This window comes from Pseudopodoces humilis, chromosome 5, assembly GCF_049639895.1.
Source record: "Pseudopodoces humilis isolate 2021_Gansu_Grassland_sample_001 chromosome 5, ASM4963989v1, whole genome shotgun sequence".
Lineage (NCBI taxonomy): Eukaryota > Metazoa > Chordata > Aves > Passeriformes > Paridae > Pseudopodoces > Pseudopodoces humilis.
Genome location: NC_142204.1, coordinates 71,838,889 through 71,864,226, shown reverse-complemented (window position 1 = coordinate 71,864,226; position 25,338 = coordinate 71,838,889). Strand labels below are relative to the sequence as shown.

At 44.8% G+C, this 25,338-nt stretch overlaps 2 protein-coding genes across 7 annotated transcripts; one reads left to right on the top strand and one right to left on the bottom strand.

Moving 5' to 3' along the window:
- Positions 1–3,154: 3,154 nt before the first annotated feature.
- Positions 3,155–12,115, bottom strand: TMEM209 (transmembrane protein 209). 2 transcript variants are annotated; one of them, XM_005533083.3, is made up of 15 exons: positions 12,009–12,115; positions 11,175–11,314; positions 11,002–11,060; positions 10,242–10,373; positions 9,554–9,792; positions 9,257–9,461; positions 8,514–8,689; positions 8,222–8,293; positions 7,632–7,728; positions 6,752–6,877; positions 5,803–5,900; positions 4,831–4,945; positions 4,642–4,739; positions 3,724–3,797; positions 3,155–3,581 (listed from the first exon to the last, which is right to left on the bottom strand). In XM_005533083.3, exons 2-15 carry the CDS (start codon positions 11,309–11,311, stop codon positions 3,527–3,529), a joined length of 1,683 nt encoding a protein of 560 aa, XP_005533140.1. In that variant the 5' UTR covers positions 11,312–11,314; positions 12,009–12,115; the 3' UTR covers positions 3,155–3,526. The 2 variants fall into 2 exon arrangements, with proteins under 2 accessions (XP_005533140.1, XP_087911477.1); XM_088055351.1 differs by having other exon boundaries at positions 12,004–12,101.
- LOC102108782 (carboxypeptidase A2) lies at positions 8,644–24,179 on the top strand. 5 transcript variants are annotated; one of them, XM_088055355.1, is made up of 14 exons: positions 8,644–8,767; positions 9,516–9,573; positions 13,823–14,067; positions 15,911–15,998; positions 17,264–17,345; positions 18,559–18,693; positions 19,131–19,226; positions 19,695–19,793; positions 19,916–20,017; positions 20,950–21,060; positions 21,394–21,484; positions 21,927–22,126; positions 23,023–23,107; positions 23,928–24,179. In XM_088055355.1, the coding sequence occupies exons 4-14, from the start codon at positions 15,934–15,936 to the stop codon at positions 24,113–24,115; spliced, it is 1,254 nt and encodes a 417-aa protein (XP_087911481.1). In that variant the 5' UTR covers positions 8,644–8,767; positions 9,516–9,573; positions 13,823–14,067; positions 15,911–15,933; the 3' UTR covers positions 24,116–24,179. The 5 variants fall into 5 exon arrangements, with proteins under 5 accessions (XP_087911481.1, XP_087911479.1, XP_087911480.1 ...); XM_088055353.1 differs by having other exon boundaries at positions 13,802–14,067; XM_088055354.1 differs by lacking the exon at positions 13,823–14,067.
- Positions 24,180–25,338: the final 1,159 nt, after the last annotated feature.

The following is a 25,338-nucleotide window of genomic DNA, read 5'->3' as shown; positions in this document are numbered from 1 at the left end:
GTAGAGAGCGCATGGTTGGTGGTGTATGGGGATACCCAGGTGAGAGGGTGCAGATCTTGGGGTGCCAGGGGACCAGGGGGCACAGGGATATGGGGTGTGTGTGGTAAATCGGTGTGGAATTGGGGTGCAGAGCTGGGGCTGCAGGAACAGGGGGGTGCGATGTGTCAGGGCACACGGGGAGCAGGGGGTGTGGAGTGTTGGGGTGCACGGGGAGCAGGAATGGGGTGCACGGGGTGTCAGGGGGGCACCAGGACTGGGGTACACAGGGATCTGGGAGTGGGGAGCAAAGTGCATTGGATGTGTGAGGTTGTGGGGTGCACAGGGACTGACTGGGGCGTGGGATATATTGGGGTGCAGAGAGAGTGGGGTTTGTGATGTATTGGGGTGTGCAGGGAGCAGAGTGTGCCAGGTATTGGGGCGCACAGTGACTGGGATGTGTGAGGTATTGGGGTGTGGGATGTATTGGGGTGCACAGGAACTGAGGGGTGTGAAGCACAGAGTATTGGGGTGCACAGGAACTGAGGGGTGTGAAGCACAGAGTATTGGGGTGCACAGGAACTGAGGGGTGTGAAGCACAGAGTATTGGGGTGCACAGGAACTGAGGGGTGTGAAGCACAGAGTATTGGGGTGCACAGAGACTGGGATGTGTGAGGTATTGGGGTGTGGGATGTATTGGGGTGCACAGGGACTGGGATGTGTGAGGTACTGGGGTGTGGGATCTGTTGGGGTGCACAGGAACTGAGGGGTATGAAGCACAGAGTATTGGGGTGCACAGAGACGGATGTGTGAGGTATTGGGGTATGGGATGTATTGGGGTGTGATCTATTGGGGTGCATGGGCACAGGGGTGTGTGGTCTGTTGGGGTGTGGGATGTACTGGGGTGTGAGGTGTACTGGGGTGTGGGATCTGTTGGGGTGTGATCTATTGGGGTGTGAGATCTATTGGGGTGTGGGATCTATTGGGGTGTGATCTATTGGGGTGTGAGGTGTACTGGGGTGTGGGATGTCTTGGGATGTGGGGTCTATTGGGGTGTGAGATGTACTGGGATATGTGTGATCTATTGGGGTGCACCGGGACTGAGAGGTGTGAGGTACTGGGGTCTGGGATCTATTGGGGTGTGAGGTGTACTGGGGTGTGGGATCTATTGGGGTGCATGGGCACTGGGATGTGTGATCTGTTGGGGTGTGGGATCTATTGGGGTGTGGGATCTATTGGGGTGTGGGATCTATTGGGGTGCACGGGCACTGGGATGTGTGATCTGTTGGGGTGTGGGATGTACTGGGGTGTGGGGTGTTTTGGGGTATGGGATCTATTGGGGTGCACAGGGACTGGGATGTGTGATCTGTTGGGGTGTGGAAAGCATTGGGGTGTGGGATCTATTGGGGGTGTGGGATCTATTGGGGGTGTGATCTATTGAGGTGTGATCTATTGGGGTGCACAGGCACTGGGGTGTGTACACAAGGACTGGGATGTGTGAACTATTGGGGTGTGATCTGTTGGGGTGTGGGATCTATCAGGGTGGGATCTATCAGGGTGTGGGATGTACTGGGGTGTGATCTACTGGGAAATGGGATCTATTGGGGTGTGTGATCTATCGGGGTGGGATCTATTGGGATGTGTGATCTATTGGGGGATAGGATCTATTGGGATGCACAGGCATTGGGATGTGTGAGGTATTGGGGTGTGGGATTTACTGGGGTGTGTGATCTATCAGGGTGTAATCTATTGGGGTGTGGGATCTATCGGGGTGGGATCTATTGGAGTGCACAAGGACTGGGATGTGTGATCGATCTATTGGGATGTGTGATCTATTGGGGTGTGTGATCTATTGGGATGTGATCGATCAGGGTGTGTGATCTATCAGGGTGTGGGATCTATCGGGATGTGGGATCTATTGGGGTGGGATCTATTGGGGGGTGGGATCTATCAGGGTGTGGGATCTATTGGGATGTGTGATCTATTGGGATGGGATCTATCAGGGTGTGGGATCTATTGGGATGTGTGATCTATTGAGGTGTGGGATCTATTGGGGTGTGATCTATTGGGATGTGGGATCTATTGGGATGTGTGATCTATTGGGATGGGATCTATCAGGGTGTGAGATCTATTGGGATGTGGGATCTATTGAGGTGTGGGATCTATTGGGGTGCACAAGGCTCCATCTGGGGGCTGTGTGGGATCCCGGGAGCACAGAGGGATACGGGGTTCTGGGAACCCCAAAAACGTTCAGGATCCTGGGGCTGCAGAAATCCAAAGGTGCCCTATGGGATGGGCTTTTCCTAAGGATCCCAAATTTTTGGTGAAAGAAGAGATTTCTGCACTTCCAAGTTTTTAGAACATGAGACTGACAGAGCTCAGGGGGCTGTGCTGTCCTTGAGGGGGGAATTTTGGGGTAAAACCCAGCTAAATCTGGTTATTGAATGTTCCTCTTTGGTACATGGATGGATGTGGTGATGCTGAAGGCAAGAAAAACCCCAAAAAGTGTTTTGATAAAAAAACCAAACTCATTTAATTAATTAATTTAATTAAGAACCAAATGAGCCATTTTGTTACCAGTTGGAAAAAAAACCCAGCTCCCCCAGGGAAGAGAGAAGGAGTCACCAAAACCAGTCACCAAAACCAAAAAACCAGCAAAGTTCTAAAAATTCCTCTTTCCCTCCCATCAGTAAAAAATATAGTACAATGATTCCTTTCCAAAAAAAAATACAGTACATTTCTAAAATATTCATTTACCAGAATTTACAACAAATTCTTCCCGTGCCCCTTAGAGAAATTTGATAAATATTGATCCATTTTTTCTTTGAAGCAAATCCAAGTGCTTTTACCTAAAAAAAAATGTACATTCCCAAAATCCTGTGGGTGTGTAGAGCCTGGTTTCCCACCGAGGTGCATAAAGCTCCCAAATTAGGTGGTGATTAGTGAAAAAAAATGAAGGAAAATTAAAAATTCAACAGCAAAGGCAGGTGAGAGTTGGTGGCAGTGAAGGTACCTGGGGAGTTCAGAGCTCACAAAATTTTGTACAAAAAAAATGAAAATAAAAATTGAAAAGATAAGCAAAATTCTTATTTGCTGAACTCAGCAAGCCAAAGGTGATTTTTGTCCTTCCTTTTCAGCTGCAGGGGTTGGAAATCACAATCACACCAATAATCAGGGATAAAATTAATTGGTTTTTATCACGCAGAATAAAATGAAACAAAACTGAGTCTGAGCTTCCGGATTTGGAATTTCTTGGCTGCTGAAGTTGTCCAAGTTGTTTTATCCTTCCGAGTGCTCTCAGCTGGGCACAGCCTTGGTTTGGTTTAGTCTGAGCTCAGTGAAGCTCAGTTTAAACAGGTTGAGGTGAGGAGCAGGAAAGAGAATTCCTGCCTGGAGCTCATTCCCAGCAGCATTTCCATGGTGAAATATTCTGTGGAATTCCTTGACAAAATCCAGATGGGAATTACAGGCACTTCCTCCCTCTGTCCACAAAGCTGAGATTAAATTTATCCTGTTTTAAGTCCAAGTTCACCTCTGGAGCTGTGTCCCGTTATTCCCCAAAGATCCACAGGATGTTGACTCCCGATAAACCCAGATTTACACGCCTGCAAAACCCAAAGGGATCAGAAATAGCCATTTTTATTAAAAAGCTGCTGTTAATTTGATTTTAATTAATGTTAATTATCACCCCAACGGCGGTGGTTTGGGTCTGACACCGCTCTCACCTTGTTCCCATGGGATACCTACCCCAACATCCCAGATTCCTTGGTTTTTATGATGTACAGGAACATCAGCAAGGTGTGGAACATGTTGTTCCTGCCCTGGAGCCACAGAAAGAGACAAGGATTTAGAAATTAAAATAATTTTAAAAAAATTTCAGAATTTTCCCAGCTTGGAAATTTGTACTGGCCTGAAGAGGTGACATCACCCACCAGGGATTGTGATTCGGGGTTTTACAAGAAATTGGCAAAAAATTACTGAGAGGAAGCTCCTGCTTAGGAATTCCTGTCTCCTAAATAGATTTAATTAGATTTAATAGATAAATTAAATTAAATAGATAAATCTAATAAGTAACAGATAAAAATATATAAATATATATTATATATAAAACACATAAATATATATAATTTACATAAATATATATTATATATTATATATAATTTATATAAATACATATAGTATATATAAATATTAATTTATATAAATTTATATTATATATAATATATAACGTATAAATATATATAAGATATAATATATAAATATATAATTTATATTAATATGTATAACTTATATAAATATATATAATTTATATAAATACATATATATTTAATATAATTTATATAAATACATATAATATATATATTTAATTAATTTATATAAATTTATATTATATATAATATAATCTATATAAATATATATTATTTATATTAGTTTATATAAATATATATATAAATATAAATTTAATAGATAAATTCAATAGATAAATTCAAGAGATAAATTAAATTACTACCCCAGGTAGCAATCAGCAACAGAGCACTGGGCAAAGACCAAACTGGACCAGCCTCTGTGTAAATGGACAACAAAAATTGTGTCTGGGATTTAAAAAGACCCCAAATCATTCCTGGAAATGATTCCTGAGAGCAGGAGGAGAAGAAACCCCCAGACCTTGGGCAGGCTGTAGACGTGGCACTCGTAGATCAGCTCGTAGTGGGGTGGGTTGATGCTGCTCTGGTAGATGCAGAACAAGTTTTCATTTGAAGTGTCTGAATTAAAAATTAATTAAAAAAAAAACAGATTTCAGAGGTGCTGCCGTGATGCCCAGAGGAAAAGAGCAGCTCCAGGCCAGCCCAGTACCTGGTTTATCCGGAGTCTGGATGAAGTGTTGGGAAGTGAAGGTTTTGCCGTCGGGATACTTGGGGTGAGGAGGGAGCCTGGAGTCCAGGTAAGTGCAGAACACGTGCATCAGGATCTGGGTAAAAACAACCAAATCTCACTGGAATGGCCCCAAAACCCAGCAGCTTCCTCCTCATGAGCCCAAGAGTTAATCCTAGTCTTGTGCTTACAATGCTGGTTTAACGCCAGTCTTAGGAGCAGCATCATCAATTCCAGATTTGAGCAGAGGAGCTCAAAATCAGCTCTGCCCACCCCAAACACCACAAGGAAACTTCTCCCTTTTCCTCATGGAAAAGTCTGGGCTGGCCACAAGTCTTAGCAATGCCAAAATTGTGAAATAAAGTTTTGGGATGAGCATCCAGAAAACCAGGGGGAAGCCTGAGGGTTGTTTTAGCCCTTTTTGGAGTTCTCAATATTTTATTGTGGGTAACATCAGTAAGTTGTCCGTGATCTGGTGCTTTCTGTGCTCCTTATACCCAACAGGAGCAGTTTGCCAGGGAAAAGAGAAGATTTGCTGGAAATAATGCCACAAATCTTAAAAAAATCTGGAGCTCACAGCACTGTATTATCCACAATTACCAAAAAATGTGAAATTGTCTATTGTTTTTTTTATAATAGCCTTAAATTAATATAAAAATTTCTTTATTTACACTTTTGAGCTGTTTCTGCTTATCAGGACACTCAGAGCTGCTCCACAGCTGGGACAATTCCAAATATTTAACCGTGTTCCCAAAGAGAAAAATCCAATTTCAAGGTTGATTTTCTTCCACTTGCAGCAATGGAATATTTTGAATTATCCAGCAGAAAAGCTGCAAAGCTCCATTCTCTGATTTTCCCATGTTTCTCAAAGACTTCCCGGCTCCTCCCTCCAAACCCTATCCCAAAATCCAAGCAGATTTAAGCCCTGGGATGCAGGTTTCCCTGGAAACTCACCGAGGAGTCAGTGGGAAGGTCGGTGTCCCATTTCCTGCCCTTGAAATCCCCTCCTCCGTTCCATCGAAAGGAGCTCATGCATCCTCCCTGGGAAAGTTCTGGAAGCAACAACAGTTATTCACTTCCTGGAGAGTGGAAAGGGAATCTAAACAAAGGGGTGCAGAAAATGGGGGAAATTCCCAAGATTGATGGGGAAGTTATTGATAAAAGGGGGATAATAATAAATATAATAATGATATCTTTATATATCTGTACATATAATAAAAATAATAAAATTATTAATTTTATTTAATAAATATATTGAATAAAATTAATAAATTCATTAAATAAACATAATAAATTTATTGTATTTATTAAAAAATATATTATAATATGATAAATAATGACCATATTATAATATATGACTATATTATAATATATGACTCTATTATAATACAATATACTATATAATAAAGATAATATAATAAAATAATACACGAGAAATTTATTAATATAATAGAATATATAATAAATCAAATATAATACATCAAATATAATAAATATAACATAATATAACATAATATAACATAATATAACATAATATAACATAATATAACATAATATAACATAATATAACATAATATAACATAATATAACATAATATAACATAATATAACATAATATAACATAATAATAAAAGGGGTGAAGTCACAGGAGCATTTTTGTTCCCAGAGTGATTTAATCCCTTTGCACCCTGAGCAGGCAGGAGGAAATCATGGAATGGTTTGGATTGTTGGGAAACTGAAGGATCCTCCAGGGGGGCAGGGACACCTCCCACTCTCCCAGGCTGCTCCAATGTCCAACCTGGCCTTGGATGGATCCAGGGATCCAAAACCAAAAAGTTCACTGCAGTATGGGAAATGTTTGGAAAAATGAGACAAATGTTTGGAAAAACAGCCACAGCACAAACCTCTGATCCTTTCCACCAAATACTCCTGGTTTGGGGTGAGATCCAAGTACTGCACCAGGGCGTTGAGGGTCGGGATGAGCGGAGCTTTCACCAGGGCTGCCTGTTTGAGGCTGCTGATGCTGGCTTCTGCAACACAGGAGCCTCAGCGGGGCCTTCCCAGCGCCCCAAACCTCCCTCTGTCCCCCCACACCAGCACAAAACCCCTCACATCAAATACAGGGAAACTGAGACAAGTGGGAGAAATCAAAGTGAAAATTAAAGGGTTTTTTTTAAGCACTTTGCAATAGTGGATTTTGAGGAAACACTTTAAGAAGAACCCAAAAAGAGGTTTTTTTTTTAATTTAATTAAAGGGCAGCATATCAAATCTACTGCTCAGCTCATCTGAAACTGCAGAAGCAGCTGCTACAGAATCCTAACCTGGCATGAAAAACACAACTCCAGTTCATCAGAATTTTTTAAAAAATTGATTTTTTAAAATTTTTAGAAATTTTTCAAGAACCCAGTTCTTTCAGGATTTGTGGTGATTTGAAGGAAGAACCTGGAAAAGCACATAGCAGTGGACACAGTGAGATTTTTAGGAGCACAATTTACAGCGTATCTGTCTTTGAAATGCTTTCTGACTAATTAATAATTATTATTAATGATAATTTGAGCTGTAAAATTAAATTTATTGGAGAAATAAGAAAGAGGTATTTAAAAATTTTACCCAAGTGCCCAAGCATTGATATTTACAGAGGTATTATAAAAAAACTTCCCAGCTTAACAAAGGAGGTGGAACAAAGACAACACCAAAAGAGAGCAGAAATGGAATAAAAATATTTCCCAGATCTAATTTATGTAACACCCATTCCAAGGGAATTCCCAGGCTGCTGATCCTACCTCCAATCTGCAGTTCTGGACAGCCCATCCTCCTCAGCTGAGTGCTCACAGATTCCATCTCTTCCACAAGTGGCACCAGAATGGTGTCATTGATCCACTAGGAAGGAGAAAGGGGAAAATTCCAGCTCAGAAGCAACAGGAATGTTTAATAAATCCCTCAGCTTAAACCCTACAATCATCCCCACCACGACCACAGAGCAGCTGAACAGAAACACTGATGCCAATCAAGGAGGGAAATAATTTAATTTGATTTAATTTAATTATCAAGCCAGGCAGAATTTAAGTGATCCTTTAACAGCCTCTGAAAAGGCAGAAAATTCAATGTATAGGAGTTGGGAAAACCCATCTGTATCAGGTAAAGCTTTTCTGGACTATGAGGAAAGGGGATTACAAATCACAGCCCCCCAAGCACAAACTGATGGATCCAGTTCCTCTCCTGTTTGTCCCAGGGTATCAGGGAGATGATAAATTTGTGGGATTTGTGTGTGTCAGACCACCCCAACACTCAGACAGGCACTGCAACCCTTCCCATCTCAGGCACATGGAGGAATTTTCCCACTGCACTTGGAATTCCTGGGAGAGGGACTTACATTCCTGAATTTCGCTGTCCAGGAATCCATGTGATCCAGGAGCTGCCGGTTCATTGTCACCCGTGCCCAAACCTATGGAAAGGTTTATTAAATCCATAAGAAAACCTCACAGAACACAGAGTTTTTGGTGTCTGTGACAATTCCTGCTGCTTGCAAAAGAAAGGAGCCGGCTGAAAGCTCGAGGACTCTTACCCCCCACATTCCTGGCCCAGCTCAAATCCAAACTTTTCCACAAAGGTACGTTTAAAAGTCCCATTTTTCCCTCCTGACCGTTTTTTCCTGTGGAATTTACCTCTTCTGCAGCCTGTTTGGAGCTCAGATCAGCTTCATCCTTGTGTGCAGAAGGAGCCTGGGACCTGCAGGCCAGCTGATACTGGAACTTCCTCAGGATCTGTGCGTGGTCTGCCATAGACCGGCTGTAGTTCCAAAACGTTGGGCTGCTGGAGGGAGAGCTGGAATCTGAGCTTCCTGAAAAGATTAATTCATTAAGAAGTTAACTTCAATAATTGCCAAGTGATTCTGGAACAAACAGCGCAGGGACAACAGGTCAGTGTGAGTGAATACACTGAAATCACTCTGCAGAAAGACCGGATTCACCCTTATCATCTTGATTGTCCCCATCCAGGACAAAACTTTACTGGGTGTAGTTCATCCCCTTTATCCTTATCTTGATTGTCCCAATCCAGGAGAAAAATCTGCTGGATTCAGCCCCTTTATCTGAAACCACCTGGACAAAATCCCCCTCTTATCAAGGTGATCTTATCTCAGTCCATTACAGGAAACAATTGCTACAGAGATAATCCATCAGCATTCCCATACTTAGATCCTATTCCAAGGAATAACTGGAGAAGGAGAAACAATGGGGTTCTACCTCCAGCCCCAACTCCTCACTAGGAGCAGGTCCTTTGCCAGGGTCACAGGTGATCCATAAATGGCCTTTTTTTTCCTGGTACTTCTCCCATCACAAAAGCCAATCTTGGATAAATCAAACACCTCTTCCCTTCCAAGCTTTTCCCACCAAATTCCTCGATTTACCTAACTGAACTCGGTGCTGTTTCTCCTCCTCGTTCCTCAGGAAGGTGTCCAGGGATTTGACATCTGTTATACAGTCGTCTTTGTAGGTGGAATTGTTGTACAGAATGGGGGAGAATCGGTAGTGAGACCTTATCCCACCACTATCCACAGGCCCCACACTCATGGAATAGGGAGATCCATTGGGAGAGTGGCTGAAGCTGGAAACCTTGGGAAAAAACAAAACAAAAACAAAATTAATTTTTTTTTCCTCTTTTACAAGGCTCAAGCTGTGCCCTTAGGATTTTCCGTGCTCATTACCTTGCTGTAGCTGCTGCTGGGTGAGTAAGTGCCAGAGGGGCTGTGAGAGGGGCTGGTCCCTGCCAGAGCCTGCAGCTGGGGGCTGTATCCGCTCAGGCAGCTCCCAGAGAACTTGGGGCTGGAGCTGGGTGAGCGTGAGGGGCTGTAGCTCAGCACACACTGGCCCTGGATCGGAGGGGACGGCGTCAGGGACAGCACCCTCTTGGCTGCTGCCTCCCGTGGAGGGGTGATTTGGACAGCTGCAAGGGAAGCACCAGCAGGGTTACAAGTGAGGATGCAACAGCCTCGAATTGCTCTTCTTTACACATTGAATAATTGTGATTTAATGGTAAAAGGGACACTGAAAACCTGGTCCCTACAGAACTCAGATAGAACTGAGAGCTGTGACCTCCAACTGGGAATAAATCCTGCTGGGGGGGTTCTCTAATATTCCATCAGCTCCTCCACCCGCCCACTGTTCTCATCTTTACCATGCTAATTGATGTCTCAATTATCTAAAACGTAATTAGTTCTACCTCAAATGGCCATAAACCAAACAACACAGAGCCCAACTGCTGGCCCTGCACAGAACAACTCCAAACACCCAGCTCAGTTTACAGCTCTTGTCAGAGGAGATAATTCAGAATAAAGAACCCAGAAGAACAACAAAAAACCATGAAAAAGATTAAAAAGAGGGTTTATTCCCCACCTGCCTTGCGCAGCCAGCCCATGATCTGCTGGCTGGGACTCGTGACCAAGCTGGTCGGTGCTGCAGTGTAGGTGAAGTACCTCCAGAAATCAAACAGGGCATTGAGGCTGAACAGGGCTGCCAGGGCAAATTCTGCAAGAAACACACCAGTTTCTGTCATGGTTTGAGCAAAAATAACATTATCTGCAGAACCAGGCTATGTCTATTAAAAACAGGTCATTATTAGGGCTGCCAGTTTGGGGAAATATCTAAGATTTCTTCACTTAGGCAAGAACCATTGGAGAAAATTCTCCTCAGTGTTGAAATTAATTTACAGGTTTTAAATTTAATTTTTAAAATGGGATTTTTATTTTCCAAAAAAGAAATCTCATGATTCTTGCTTCTTTCCATCCTGTTTGACGGAGTCTCCTCTGAAACCAGCCTGAATTGTTGTAAAATACCACCCACACCCAGAGCACAACATGGCAGGAAAATAATTCTAAGGCTCTCTAAAGCCTTAATCCACACATTAAAAGAGATTTCATGCACTAAGTAAGTTCTTCCTGCCCTTTCAAGGCAGAGAAAAAGCTGTTATCACTCCTTATCTGCCACTAAAAAGATGGAATTCCAGCAGTTTCAAGTGAGATCACAGAAAGCAAAACAAAGTTTTGGTTTAAAACTCAAACAGAAAAAAACCCCCTACCTTAAAGAATGACCTCCCAGCAATAAAAATGAGTAAAAAACACCCCTGAAATTTGATTTAAATGCTGCAACGACTCACCAATGTACCAGAGTGGAAAGCAGGTGATGTTGTAATATGTGCTCAGGAGTTTCCCAGTCCTGAAAAGCAAAACAAGAAGGGAGAATTTAGCAGAAATTCCATCTTGGGGAATATTTAGGTCTCCACGTGGTAGAATCTTTGCTGGTTTGAATCAGATGGGACAATTAACTCACATTTCAGTGTAGATCATGCCTGCTACGGATAAATTGAGGAATCCCCAGGCCAGCACCACCTTCCTGGTCTCAGCCTGTTTCCTCATCTTCACAGCCAGGTCGATGAGGGAAGTGTCTGGACTCTTATTTGGCGTCATTGTCTGTAAGAACACAGGAAAAAGGCAAAATCTGTGAATTTTTACACAGCAGAAAGATCCTCAGCCAGTTTATGGAGGAACAGTGTCCATCTTCTCCCTCGTTTTTGAACAATAATATCCTTCAAAAGGAGGAGGGAAAGCTCCTGCCTCCTCCAGGCAAGACCAGTGTTTTTACCGGAAATTCTCACTTATTTCAGTAGGTAACAGAGTGTTTTCTGTCATATGAAACCTACAGATTTTATTTCCTCCTTTATGCCTATTAACACCTTATGCGAAGGAAATAACTCTGACACAGGCAGGCGACCCCCACATCTCCCCCCAAATCTCGATCCCTCCTCCATCCTCAAACTTCACCTTTCCTCCACCCCAAAGCTCTAGTCTTCCTCACCACAAACCTCTTCGATCCTCACCACAAACTTCTCTGATCCCCTTCCCCAAATTTAACCTCTCCCGCTTCTCAAACTTCCCCGCCCCAACCCTCTGCTTCTCCCACTCCTTAATCCTCAATTCTCCCCCTCCTCACATTTCATCTCTCCTGACCTCACCGTCCTCCTCCTCAAACCTCTCCGCTCGCCCTCCCCGAATCTCCCTTCTCCCCACCCAACCTCCCTCTCCAAATTTCACCGCTCCACCTCCCCAAACCTCACCGTCCTCCTCCCAGACCTCCGCTCTTCCCCCTCCCCAGGTTTTACCTCACCTCTGCCCAGATCTGTCCCGCTGGCCCCTCAGGCCGGGCACTTTTCTCCCCTTTTCCCGCCGGGGCTCTCGGCTCCCCTCACGCCGCCGCGGCCTCGCGCTTTCTGCGCCTGCGCGGGCGCTCGCGTCGCGTCACCGCCAGCGCCGGGGGCGGGGCAAAGGGGGCGGGCACTCGAGCTCCGCTTTTGGCGGGAAGGGCGTGAGGGAGCCGCCATGTTGGGGGGGGCGAAGGAGCCCTCACGGGGACACGCTTTGCTCTGTTGTTTTTTTGTTTTTGTTTTTTTTAATTGTCTTTATAGCTAAATTGTTTAATTACACACTGCCATGTCAGACCAACACGTTGCCACGGTCAAGTAAAATTTTAAGGGGTTTTACGTCTGTTTGCGTGCTATGCAATTGTAGTTTTGTATTTCTGCATAGGTGTAACTTTGTATTTCTGTGCGAGCACAGCTTCATATTTCAAGTGTTGCTGAAACCGTGGGGATAAATAAGACTTCTAACGTTATCTTTTAAAAAATGTTAGCAAGTCAGCTGTTTATTCCTGGCCAAAGTTCATACGTGCAGCTGACAAAGTTCAGGCCTCCACATGAGCCCCAATACAAAACTTTTGTATATGCATTTTAACAAGCAAATTAATGTTCATTGGTTCTAAATTGCATCATCCTCTTCATTAATTAGTATTGTGTTCCCTATTAATTTCCTCACTTTTTATATTGATACCATCCAAATTATTTAGTAATTTTGTTATCTTTTTCTCATACATGGAGTCTCCTACGTTTCAGGCCTTAATTTCCTCTAATTTTCTGGTTATTTCAATATCTTTGAAGGGTCATAAATTTAATATTCCACAAGCCCAGTCCTCAAATTCTTTGGGTCTGTTCATTGAAGTTTGTCAGGGTTAGTTTCAACACACTTAATCGATGATTTAGATAAAGTAATAATAAAGGTCTGTGTAGAAGTGCTGGTTAAAAGTGGGCGCTACTCACAGATTATTAAAATAACCAATTAAAAATTAGTTAGGAAAGTTACATCATTTCCACACATGCACGACTTCAAATTTTTGTACAGGTTTAAACTTCATATTTCTGCTCTGAAATGCTGTAAATGGAAAGAATTGTGTTTCTGAGGCTAACCCTCCAAATCTGAAGGTCTTGATTTCCTAATTTAAGGAAAATTGAGTTGGAAGCCAGGGTCATTACACTGACATAAAGCTGCAGATTTTCCAGAAACATCAAAAATATGAGTTCTGCTTCTAAAATTAATTCTAAGTGTACAAATGGTAAACCACATACTGAAATCCCTACTCATTCTTTATCCAGGGCATTTCCAGGGTGGATTAAGGACATGGAGGCAATCCATTATTTACAGAAATAATAATTCCCTCATCAGTAATCCAAAATAAATTGGCGTTATGGCCAATTAACGCTGATTATCCAGGAGATGAGTTGCCAGTGGAGCCCTTTGCCATGGCACTGAAATATTTCAATCCAAAGGTGAAAAGTTTCTTGGATTTTTTGCCTAAAATTGACGGGAGAGGCTACAACACTGGATCTTGGTTTGAGTCATTTGAGGCACCAACAACAAAGGGTCTGGATTTTACAAAAATTGACGGACTCCACTGGAATTTAAGGATTTTTGGGGTTTTTCCAGTTATTGGTGGGGGTTTGTGGGGGTCTCAGCACACTGAAAATTGTTATCAACGCATCGATTTCAGGCACAGAGTTGGTTTGTTTGGCTAAGGTTGATTTAACCTTGCGCTGCCTCGGGTGTCACCGGGGTGCTCCTGACTCACAGGGTGACTCCAAACCTCGGCAGGGCTGCGTGGAGAGCACGTCCCACCCCGCAGGAGATCCCTGCCCTGCCTCACCCACACACCCTCCACCCACCCCAGGCTGTGGCAGCTCTGCTGCAGCTCAGCCCAGTTGGTTTGGGGTTGGTTTGAGCTGCTTCAGGGGGGACTTGGTGACGTCCTGGGAGCTGTCCGAGGACCTGGACCTGCTCAGTGCCACCAGACCTGCTCTGCTGCTCTTGGCTGGATCCGTGGGGCTCTGCTGCTTGTGGTGAGCTCCCTTCTCCACCTGCCTTGCTGTGTCACCTTTGCCTTCCTGCCGCTCCCCTTCTGGACCCTGCCATCAACCCTGCCATCAACCCTGCTGATGTTTTCAGCCTCTCAAAATGGTTTGGGTGGGAAGGGACCTCAAAGCCCACCCAGTTCCACAGTCCCGGGCTGCTCCAAATCCCAGTGTCCAGCCTGGCCTTGGACATTCCAGACATCCAGGGGCAGCCACAGCTGCTCTGGGAATTCCTTCCCCAGATCCCATCCATCCCTGCCCTCTGCCAGTGGGAAGCCATTCCCTGTGTCCTGTCCCTCCAGGCCTTGTCCCCAGTCCCTCTCCAGCTCTCCTGGAGCCCCTTTAGGCTCTGGAATGTGCTGGAAGCTCTCCCTGGAGCCTTCCCTTCTCCAGGAGAACGTTCCCAGCTCTCCCAGCCTGGCTCCAGAGCAGAGGGGCTCCAGCCCTGGAGCTCCTCTGGATTCACTCCAATCTCATGGATGCTCAGGGTTTATCTTCAGACCCTTTAGGACCTCCTGGCTCCAGCAGGAGGTCACTGCTGGGGGCCCTGCAGCCCTTCCAGGGGATGAGAGGTTTGGATTCAGATGCAGCTCCTGAAATGCAGTGGGTGGAGGCCCCAGGGGATGCCGATCAGGGCACTCAGAGCTTGTTGGGACATTTCGGATCCTGACATCAGGTTTGGCAGGGTTTCCTGGCAGCCCTTAAATCCATGTGGGATGTAGAATGAGTAATGGAAGAAGCTCTAATTTTGCCCTAGATTAAATCCCTCTTTCCTGTTTTCAAAGAGTGACCCGTGGCAGGTGGTGTGGACAGAGAGCTGATTCCTTATGAAATATTGGAGCCTGGAAGCTACAGGTGGGATTTGACTTCCACCAGAGTTGCTGTAGCTCCAGGAGCAGGAAATTCCTGCGGTGGTTCCTGTCTCTTGGGATAAATTTTTGTTATTTGGTTTAAGTTGAGGGAGTGGAGATCTTTTTCCCCCAGGCACTGGGTTTGGTTAAACCTTAGAGATCAGAGCAGTTCTCCTGGTGCCCCCAAGACACAGCAGTTAGAAGATGACTCAATCCTACATCCCAAAACAGGAATAATCCCTGCCCGGGGCTGCCTTTGCTCCCAAAAACATGAGACAAAGGGTTTGCTTGGAGCTGTGACCATAACAGGACACCTGTGGAGGAGCAGGGAGGGAGTGGAGGTGAGAGGAGGCTCCTCAGGGAGGAGTGAGTGATACAAACCGAGATCTTTATTAAAATTTCCTCTGGGAATTGTCAGGGAATTCCTTTCCTCCTTCTCCTGAGTTGGATTGAGCAGCTGAACATCTCCCCTCTGTCCCTTCTCCCCAGAAACCCCAGGTGTGACAGCAGGGTCAGCTCCTGCCTGTCCCTCAAAAACCTCTTTATTTGGATAAACAACAACTTTATCCAGCAGCCCTGTGGGACAGCCACAGCTGGAGATTATTCCCAAAGCTCAGGCAGGAATCTGCCCCCCCAGAACTACTCAAACACCCTTTGGAACAAGGAATGAACACAAGGAAGGAGCTGGCAGAGCTCGGTGGGATCTGGGACGAGTTCAGTTCATCCCCGTTTTCCTCTGTCCTGAAAAACTTGCGGAAGGACACGCACATTTTTGTGGTCGGAGCTTTGGGACCGACTCCTCCCCCGCTGCTTTGGATGTGTCAGTGGAAAATATTTTTTGTTTTTTTGGCGGTGAAATCGGCCCGGTGATTACCTTGAAGGCTCTGATAAATGTGAGAACTTGATCACATGGAGTGATAGGTTTTATCAGATGCGTTCCATCTGAAAAATAAAGCTCTGTATAAATTCCCCTTTGCCAGGCCCAGCTGAACTTGCAGCAAACATGAAGCTGATTTTGATCTTCGGTGCCCTCATCGGGGTTTCCCTGTGCCTGGAAACCTTCGTTGGGTGAGTTACGCTTTTGTGGAAAACATTTCATTTAGGGCTGGTTCTTGTTGATTTTTGTGCTCTCAACTCGACAAAATCTGCTTGGGGGAACATTTTTTTGTTTTGTTTTTGTGATTGTTCTTGTTGCTTTGGTGTTTGAGGGAACATTTCTTTATTTTTATTTGGGTTGTAGAGTTGAGATCCTCAATTCCTGTTCGTCCAAGGTTTGATTTTGGCTTGAGCTGAACCTCACTGCACACCAGAACCTGTCCTCAGATCAGAAAGTTCACCATTTCCCCTTTTTTTACCCCAAAGTTTCTTATTTCTCCTTCAGCCTTTCAAATCCTGATTTCCAACCATTAAATTCTAAAAGTTTGTCTTTGTGTCCCATTGCAAAAATTATCCCATGGGATATTTTCTCACAGCCTCACTGACCATGGAAGAGCCTTAATAATTAAAGATTATAAAATCTTTAATTAAAAATAAATTTAATTAAAAATAATTAAAGATTATAACATGCAATAAATCCTGAGGTGCACTAAGTGAACACTAGATTCCAGTGAGTAAATCTGTGTATGAAGGTTTAAGGATAATAAAAAATAATATAAAGAATGTCCCAAAAGCCAGGAGGGGATAATTTGATCATTTCATCCTGAAGTGAATTCTTGTGAATCCATTTCTCAGCAGTTGTGGTTAATTCTCAGCAAAATCCAACCCTGAGATAAAGTTTATGGCAATGGAGAATCCAATAATAAATTACTAATGTGGAAAAATTTAAGGTTCAAAGAGATCTTCCCCCTCTGCTGGCCAGGGAGAGGAAACTGGTGTAAACGTGGTGTAAACGTGGTGTAAACGTGGTGTAAACGAGTCCCTCTTCAGCAGCTGTAAATAAACACCCACGTCCACCCTTTTAACCTCATTTCCATCTTAAAAATGTTTCCAATTGTGCAGTTTGTGCTCCCAGCTGGTGAGTCGATCACTCCAGCCCGTGGAATGAGGCACTTCCAGAGGTTCATTCATCCCACCTGGAATGGTGGTGAAACAAATCCCAAATTTAGTGTTTGCTCCCCAAATATTCGATCCTTCCCCAACTCAACCGGAATATTAATTTCCCACCAGCTGCTGCCAGACAGGGTTGATCCTTTTGATTTAAAACTCATCCAAGTTGTCCTGGGTGACACCGAATCGACTGATTTAACACACAATTAACAATTTAACACACAATTAACGCTGAATTAACGGCGCCAAACCGGATCACCCAGCCCTTTTCTGCTGATTTATTGCAGGCACCAAGTTCTCCGAATCAAGACCAGAAATGAGGAGGAAATCAAACAACTGCAGCTTTTGGAATCGCTGGAACATCTGAAGGTGGGTGACGGCCACAGAGGAGTTTTGGGACATTTCACATGGAGGATTCACATCTCCCAACAGCTCAGGGTGTGAATCTCCACCTCATTTGGAAGGTTCCAATCACCCTGGAGCAGCTGGCATAAATAAATTTATTCTCTGGACACTTCGAATTTGATCTGCAAGTTCAAGTACCAGTTCAGGAGGGCAAGAATTGATTTTATTTTTTATTTTTTATTTTTTATTTTTTTCCTGCTGGGTTTACATCGTGTTTGAATTGTTAGATCTTAATCTCAGTGTTGAAAAACTTGTTTTTCCAGTGGGAATGGCAATGTTTTGTCTCCCAGAGTTATGGAAGGAATTTATTAGTTGGTCTACACTGTATTGAAACAGGAAAAACACTCTGTAAAATTCCAGGTTAATACTGCTCTTATTGCCATTGGTGAGAATTTTTAAATTTAAAAATTATTTTTTTAAAATCACTGGCTTAACAATATTATATGGATAATTTAGAAATTAAAATTTCTAAATTTAATTTCGAAATTAAATTCTAAATTTAGAAATTAAAATTATGGATAATTTAAAAATTAATAGAAATTATATATCCATATTTAGAAATATGGATAATTTCAGAAATTAAATTATATTGATAATTTAGACATTAATAATTTAAAATTAAAAATATTATATGGATAATTTAGAAGTTAAAATTTCTAAATTTAATTTCAAAATTAAATTCTAATCTTAGAAATTAAAATTATGGATAGTTTAGAAATGAATAGAAATTAATTATCCATATTTAGAAATACGGATAATTTTAGAAATTAAATTATATTGATAATTTAGACATTGATAATTTAAAATAAAAAATATTATATGGATAATTTAGAATTAAATTAAAACCAGCAATAGTTTAAGACTGGAATATGGAGTTTTTCTTGAAATTGTTTCTAGTAAAAGGGAGAATAATAAAATAATCATCAGAGACAACTAAAATATCCTCTTGTTTTTATGACCAAAGCCTACAAGTCAATGAGAAAACTGACTCCAGTCCTTTGGTATTTATTATTTTATTTAGTTTATCACAAGAACTGATACAAGGCTGTGGTGAAGCCACAGAGCATTCCAGGGCTCCTCCTGCTGATTTGGGAGAAATCAGCATTCCTGAAACTCTGCAAGAGCTGTTTGCACGATTCCTTCCCCAAACCAAATTCATTTGCCTTTTCCTCTCCAGCTGGATTTCTGGATCAATCCCTCTGCTCCCGCCCTCCCCGTGGATGTGAGAATTCCTGCTCTCAGTGTCCAGTCAGTGAAAGCCTTCCTGGAATCCCAGGGGATTGAATATTCCATCCTGATTGAGGACCTGCAGGTGGGCAGAGCCCATTTTTTACATCTTTTGGAAACACCAATTCACAATTTGGCCTCTCTCCCGCTTTTCCATCCTCCGTTTCCCGTGGGATCCCTCCCTTCTTTCTGTAGGTTGTGGATTATTCCTCAAAGACCATCCATGGATCACTGTAGGTGCTCTCTGAGTAGTGACATTGATAAATCCACCCCTGAGGAATTCCAGGTGGACTTTTGGCCCAGGACATTTGGGAGTCCCAACACTGAAGTTCCTCATCGCTCACTGAACCCTGCTGAGAGTAGTTAGGGATAAAAATCACCCACTTGGGCACTAATCTGACATTTCCTCACGAGCAGTAATCCCCAAAGAGCATCTAAACCAGCATCAACTCACTGCTTTTCCATTTATTTATCTTTTAGCAGCTGAAGCAGACACTTCTCACCATTTAAATGTTGTTTTAGGATGTTCTGGATAAGGAAAAGCAAGACATGGCCGAGAGTGCCCAAAGGCAGCGCAGCAGCAGCTTCGACTTTGGTGCTTACCACAGTCTGGATGAGGTGAGAACCTCAGGGGAAGAACATTCCGATTTTTTTCTGGTCTTTTTACATGCTGTCTTCAATTCAGCATCCCATGTTAGGATGTAAAATGTCCTCGCAGTTTTTTTTCTGGCACGTGGGTTTGTTTTTTGCAGTATTAATTCTGATTAACGATCAGCCAGCGCTGATCAAAATTCCATAAACTCTCCTGCAGACTCTGTCAAAACCCATCCTTCAAAAGAAAGAGAAATAAAGGGATCTTGAAATTGGGAAATAAAGAACTTTTTGCCCAGAAAAGCTGTGGCTTCCCCATCCTTGGGAGTGTCCAAGGCCAGGCTGGAGCAACCTGGGATAGTGGAAGGTGTGGAATGGGATGGGATTTCCAACCTGAATCAGCCCACGGTTCTCTGGAAGGAATGGAAGAACACATAAATATGATATTCACGTCCTCAAATCTGACATTCATGTCCTCGTGACCTTTCCTTTCAGATTAATGAAGAACTGGATCATCTTGCATCCGAGTTCAGCTTCGTGGAGAAGATCCAGATCGGGGAATCCTACGAGAAGCGGCCTCTGTACGTCCTGAAGGTACGACGGATATCGTGGAATGCATCCACAGGGACGAAGGACGGAGCATTCCTAAAAGCCCCTGGCTATTATGGGATGTCCTTGGCTGAGGGGTGTTGAAATGCTCCTGTTTGATTTCCCAGTTCAGCACTGGAGGCTCCAAGCGCCCGGCCATCTGGCTCGACGCCGGCATCCATTCCCGCGAGTGGGTCACCCAGGCCAGCGCCCTGTGGATCGCCAACAAGGTTCCTGCGGCAGGGATTCATCCTTGGCTTCTCCAGGGAATGATTCCTGGTGTTTCTGAGGGTGTCAGCCCTCTGTGGGTTCTGTTAATTCCCAAAAGCAGCTGGGGTTTCCTTGAGGAGGAAACTGGAAAATTCTGTCTTGTTAGAAAAGCTGAGTTTAGGCAGACAAAATGTCGTGGTTCAGGTGAAATTGTTACACAAATAACCAAAGATGTTTTTTTGGAGATTTTTTTTTTTTTTTTGAGATTATTTTTGCTGCTTTGTTCTGCTCACCCTGAAAAATCCAGTGGGATTGGTTTCCTTCCCCAAAATGCCCAGACTTCCAGCTCTCTATAAATGAGGATTTAAATCCTGCTGGATTTAATTTATATATTAAATATATTTATTTAAAGATATATTATATTATATTATATTATATTATATTATATTATATTATATTATATTATATTATATTATATTATATTATATTATATTATATTATATTGTATTATATTATATTGTATTATATTGTATTGTATTATATTATATTATATTATATTATATTATATTATATTATATTATATTATATTATATTATATTATATTATATTATATCTTTATTTAAATATATTATATATTAAATATATTATTATAGATAATATATTAAATTATATATTATTTATTAAATATGTTTAATATATAATATATTAAGATAAATATATTAAATAAATATGAAAAATAAATATACTAAATAAATATTTAAAAAAAATATATAGTAAATAAATATAAAACCATCTTCACTGCTCACTCCATGTATAACAAGGAACAGTTACAGCCAGCAGAAAATGGATATTCCTTGTTTCCCTATCCTAAAATCCAGCCTTTCCTCTGTCCCAAGCAATGAGGGAATGAATTTGGGAAGGAATGACTCTGCTAAGCTCTGTCTCTGCCTAGATTGCCTCTGACTACGGAACAGACGCTTCCATCACCTCCCTGCTGGACAAGATGGATCTTTTCCTGCTGCCAGTGGCCAACCCTGATGGATTTGTGTACACTCACACCTCGGTGGGTCTGCTCTGCCTGAGCTCAGTGACATTCCAGGCTTTTCCAAAGAAATAATCACCATGAGGGAGGTGGGCTCTGCAAGTCTTAATGCCATGAGAGGAGTTACCAGAGTTGGGTTAAAAAAAATCTCCTCATTAACCCATCCTAACCCCCTGTAAACACTCCAGTTTTAGTAAATACATTTGATTTTTAACCCTTGGCCCATCTTGGCAGTCCGAAATACTCTCAGGGTTGTTCCTAGGGTCAGTCCCTCATGGACAGCAGCTCCTTCTGGGGAGCAGTTTTGGTGCCAGCACCCAGATTTGCTCCTTTCTGAGCTCTTCTCTGTTGTAGAATCGCATGTGGAGGAAAACCCGCTCCAAGATTCCCGGCAGCATCTGCGTCGGAGTTGATCCCAACAGGAACTGGGATGCAGGTTTTGGAGGTAGGGATGGAGCTTCTGGATTCTGGATCCTGTTACACAGAACCAGGATTATAAAGGGGATTAATCACCCTGAGCACAACATGAGGCAGCATCGTGGAATTACGGAATCGTGGAATCACAGAATGGTTTGGGTTGCAAGGACCTGAAATATTTAATTCCACTCCCTGCAGTGGGCAAATCCACCTTCCACTATCCCAGACAGTTCCAAGCCCCATTCAATCACTGAACATGAAATGGAGATCCCTGGGTTTTTGGGCAACCTCTTCTGGGTTGCACCATCTCAAAGTCCATCCCTTGAACACTCACAGCTCTGTCGCTGCTGTTTGAGCTTTTAGCAGCGTTTCAGGCCTGGCTTTAGGCTGTCCCTGGGAAAGCCCAGCTTTGTGGGCTCTGCCCTCCCAGGAATTCCACTCACAGGTTCGTTCCCTCCTTGCACCACCAGGTCCTGGAGCCAGTAACAAACCCTGCTCCGACTCCTACCACGGGCCCAGCGCCAACTCCGAGGTGGAAGTGAAATCTGTTGTTGACTTCATCAAGAATCATGGAAACTTCAAGGCCTTCCTGACCCTCCACAGTTATTCCCAGCTCCTGATGTATCCCTATGGATACAAATGCACCAGGCCAGACGATTATGCCGAGCTGGTGAGACAGAAGGACTTGGCTTTACCTTCTCTCTTCTCTCTTTCTCCTCTCTCTTCTTTCTCTTCTCTCTTTCCCTTCTCTTTCCCTTCTCTTCCTCCTTCTCTTCCTCTTCTCTTCCTCCTTCTTTTCCTCTTCTCTTCTTCTTCCTCTTCTCTTCCTCCTTCTCTTCCTCCTTCTCTTCCTCTTCCCTTCCTCTCCTCTTCCTCTTCCTTTCCTCTTCCCTTCCTCTTCCCTTCCTCTCCTCTTCCTCTTCTCTTCCTCTCCTCTCCAGCTGCCTTTCCATCCTTTCCATGCTCTTCCCTAATGGCACCATCGCAGCTGCAATAACACCTCTCAGGCAATGAGGATCTCACAACCGTAATTCCAATGGGAAAGGCCTCTGGAATTCTCTGTCCTGTGCTGAAAGGGCTTTGGAGCCAGAGCCAATTTGTCTGAGTTTGGATTTACTGTTTCGATATTTCTAAAGAAGAATTCCACAGCTTTTTCAGGCTCATCCCAAAGTTTCCCTGATCTCAGTTCCCCTGTGGCAATTTGTTGCCTTTTTTCCCTCCTTCACAAAGAACCCAGCTCTGATTTCCATCCAACCCCCGTCACGTAGTTGAAGTGAGCACCGAGTTGACCTTGGAGTATTGGAAGATCCAAACTTGGGAATTTCTGGTGTCCCCTGAGCCTTCCCTTGACACTCCAGTGAAGGAAACACCGGATGAACCCTTAGAGAACCTTCTGGAAGTTAACTCACCTGCGGTGGCACCTCCCAGAAGTGCCGTGGAAGCTGTGACTGCCCTTGGTGTGAATCGTCCCCAAAGCAGTTTGGAGATTTCTGCGGAAATCCCAATGTTTAATCTCGGGAAGTGTGGCTGCTTCCTGACTTTCCCTTCATCTTCTCTCCCCTCCAGGAATCTCTGGGAAGAGCTGCCGCCAGTTCCATCCGCTCCCTCTACGGCACCACCTTCCAAGTGGGCACCATTTGCAAAACCATCTGTGAGTATTTGGCCACTCCGAGCTTTTAGGGGCTGTCCCAGGACACTGATCCCAGGTCTCCCCACAGGATCCCAGGACACTGATCCCAGGACACCCCACAGGATCCCCGTCCTCCCCATAGGGTCTGTCCCCCCACAGGATCCCAGAACACCCCACAGGATCCCAGGACACTGATCCCAGGACACTCCACAGGATCCCAGGACACCGATCCCAGGACTCCCCACAGGATCCCAGGACACCCCACAGGATCTGTGTCCTTCCCACAGGATCCCAGGACACTGATCCCAGAACACCCCACAGGATCCCCGTCCTCCCCATAGGGTCTGTCCCCCCGCAGGATCCCAGAACACCCCACAGGATCCCAGGACACTGATCCCAGGACACTCCACAGGATCCCAGGACACCGATCCCAGGACTCCCCACAGGATCCCAGGACACCCCACAGGATCTGTGTCCTTCCCACAGGATCCCAGGACATGCCACAGGATCCCAGGACACCAATCCTTGCTCTTCCCACAGGATCCCAGGACACCGATCCCAGGACTCCCCACAGGCTCTGTCCCCCCACAGGATCCCAGGACACCCCACAGGATCCCTGTCCTCCCCACAGGATCCCAGGACACCCCACAGGATCCCAGGACACCGATCCCTGTCCTTCCCACAGGCTGTGTCCCCCCTGGAAACCACAAAGCTCCTGTGCAGCTTTGACCACCGGTCACACATCTCACCTGAGCGTTCCCACCCAAACCCCCTCCTTGTCCCCCAAAATACAAACAGCAGGAAAACAGAATTCCACCGTTCCTCTCCCTTTCCCTTCCAGACCAAGCCAGTGGAGGCAGCATTGACTGGAGCTACGACAACGGCATCAAATATTCCTTCGCCTTCGAGCTGCGGGACACGGGGCGCTACGGCTTCCTGCTGCCCGCCAACCAGATCATCCCCACGGCCAAGGAGACCTGGCTGGGCCTGAAGAAAATCATGGAGCACGTGCGGAATAAATCCGCCTGAGAGCGGGGCTGGGAGTCAGCTCTCTGCAGCTGCAGCTGATCGAATAAACCCCCTGTGCATTCCCCCCGTGGTGTTTGACGCGTGTCCTGTTCCTCGTGCGTGACGCAGCCCCCAGGGGATTTTGGGACACAAACCTCCCTGTCGTGGGCAGGGACACCTCCCAGGATGTTCCCAGCCCTGTCCAGCCTGGCCTTGGACATTTCCAGCTTCTCTGGGAATTCCAGCCCAGGCAGGAATTCCTTCCCCAGATCCCATCCATCCCTCTGGGAATGTGGGAAGCCATTCTCTGTGTCCTGTCCCTCCAGGCCTTGTCCCCAGTCCCTCTCCAGCTTTCCTGGAGCCCCTCCAGGCCCTGGAATGTGCTGGAAGCTCTCCCTGGATCCTTCCCTTCTCCAGGCTGAAGGGGCTGGTGCAGAGGGCCTGGTGTTAACCAGCATAATCCCATGGAACTAATTAAAGGAATTTAATTTCCCTTAACGAGCCTCAGGACCCTGCCAGGCCCCCGACCACTGTCCTCAAACGTACGCCGCCATCGATTTGGCTGCCCCTTTTCTGCCTCCCACACATTCCCAGTGGAGGTGGCTGCAGGGAAGATGGAGATGGGAGGACACCTCCCCTGATCCAGCGCCCAATCCCTCAGGAGCCCCTCGTTCCATTGCTCATCCTGCAAATTTCCTGGGGATTAAAGAGCTCAGGAGGCCCTGAAGGAGCGGAGATTAGCGCCGGCTGCTGCTGCTGCGGTGATTATCGAGTCTGACAGGTTTATCTCGGTGTCTTGTGACCCCCCAGCAGCTGGTGAGTTACTCACCCCCGAGAGCCTGGCAGGAGAGCAAACAGCACTGATGCGGCCGATAAAACCCTGCGGACTCGGAGCTGGTGCCAGGAAAAGAGGAAGGCGCAGCTGAGGCGGCGGGAAGTACCTGGGGGTTGGATTTGGGTTAAAAGCAGCTGTTTTGGAAAGCAAAGCCATGCTTGGGGCAGCCAGTGGGACCCACGTGTCCCCTCTGCTCATGGCCTTGTCCAGTGGCATCTGCTTCCCAAACTGACTCAGCTTTCCAAAATCCCATCCCCTGCCCGGTGATGAAAAACCAGGATTGGTAAATCCCAGGGACACGGCCGGCTCTTGGAGCTGGAGGAGCAGGAACTGAGGAGCCTCGGCTGGGAATGTGGCAATGTGACCTTGTGCTGGCCTGGAAGCTCATTCCAATCATCCAGGGCTTGAG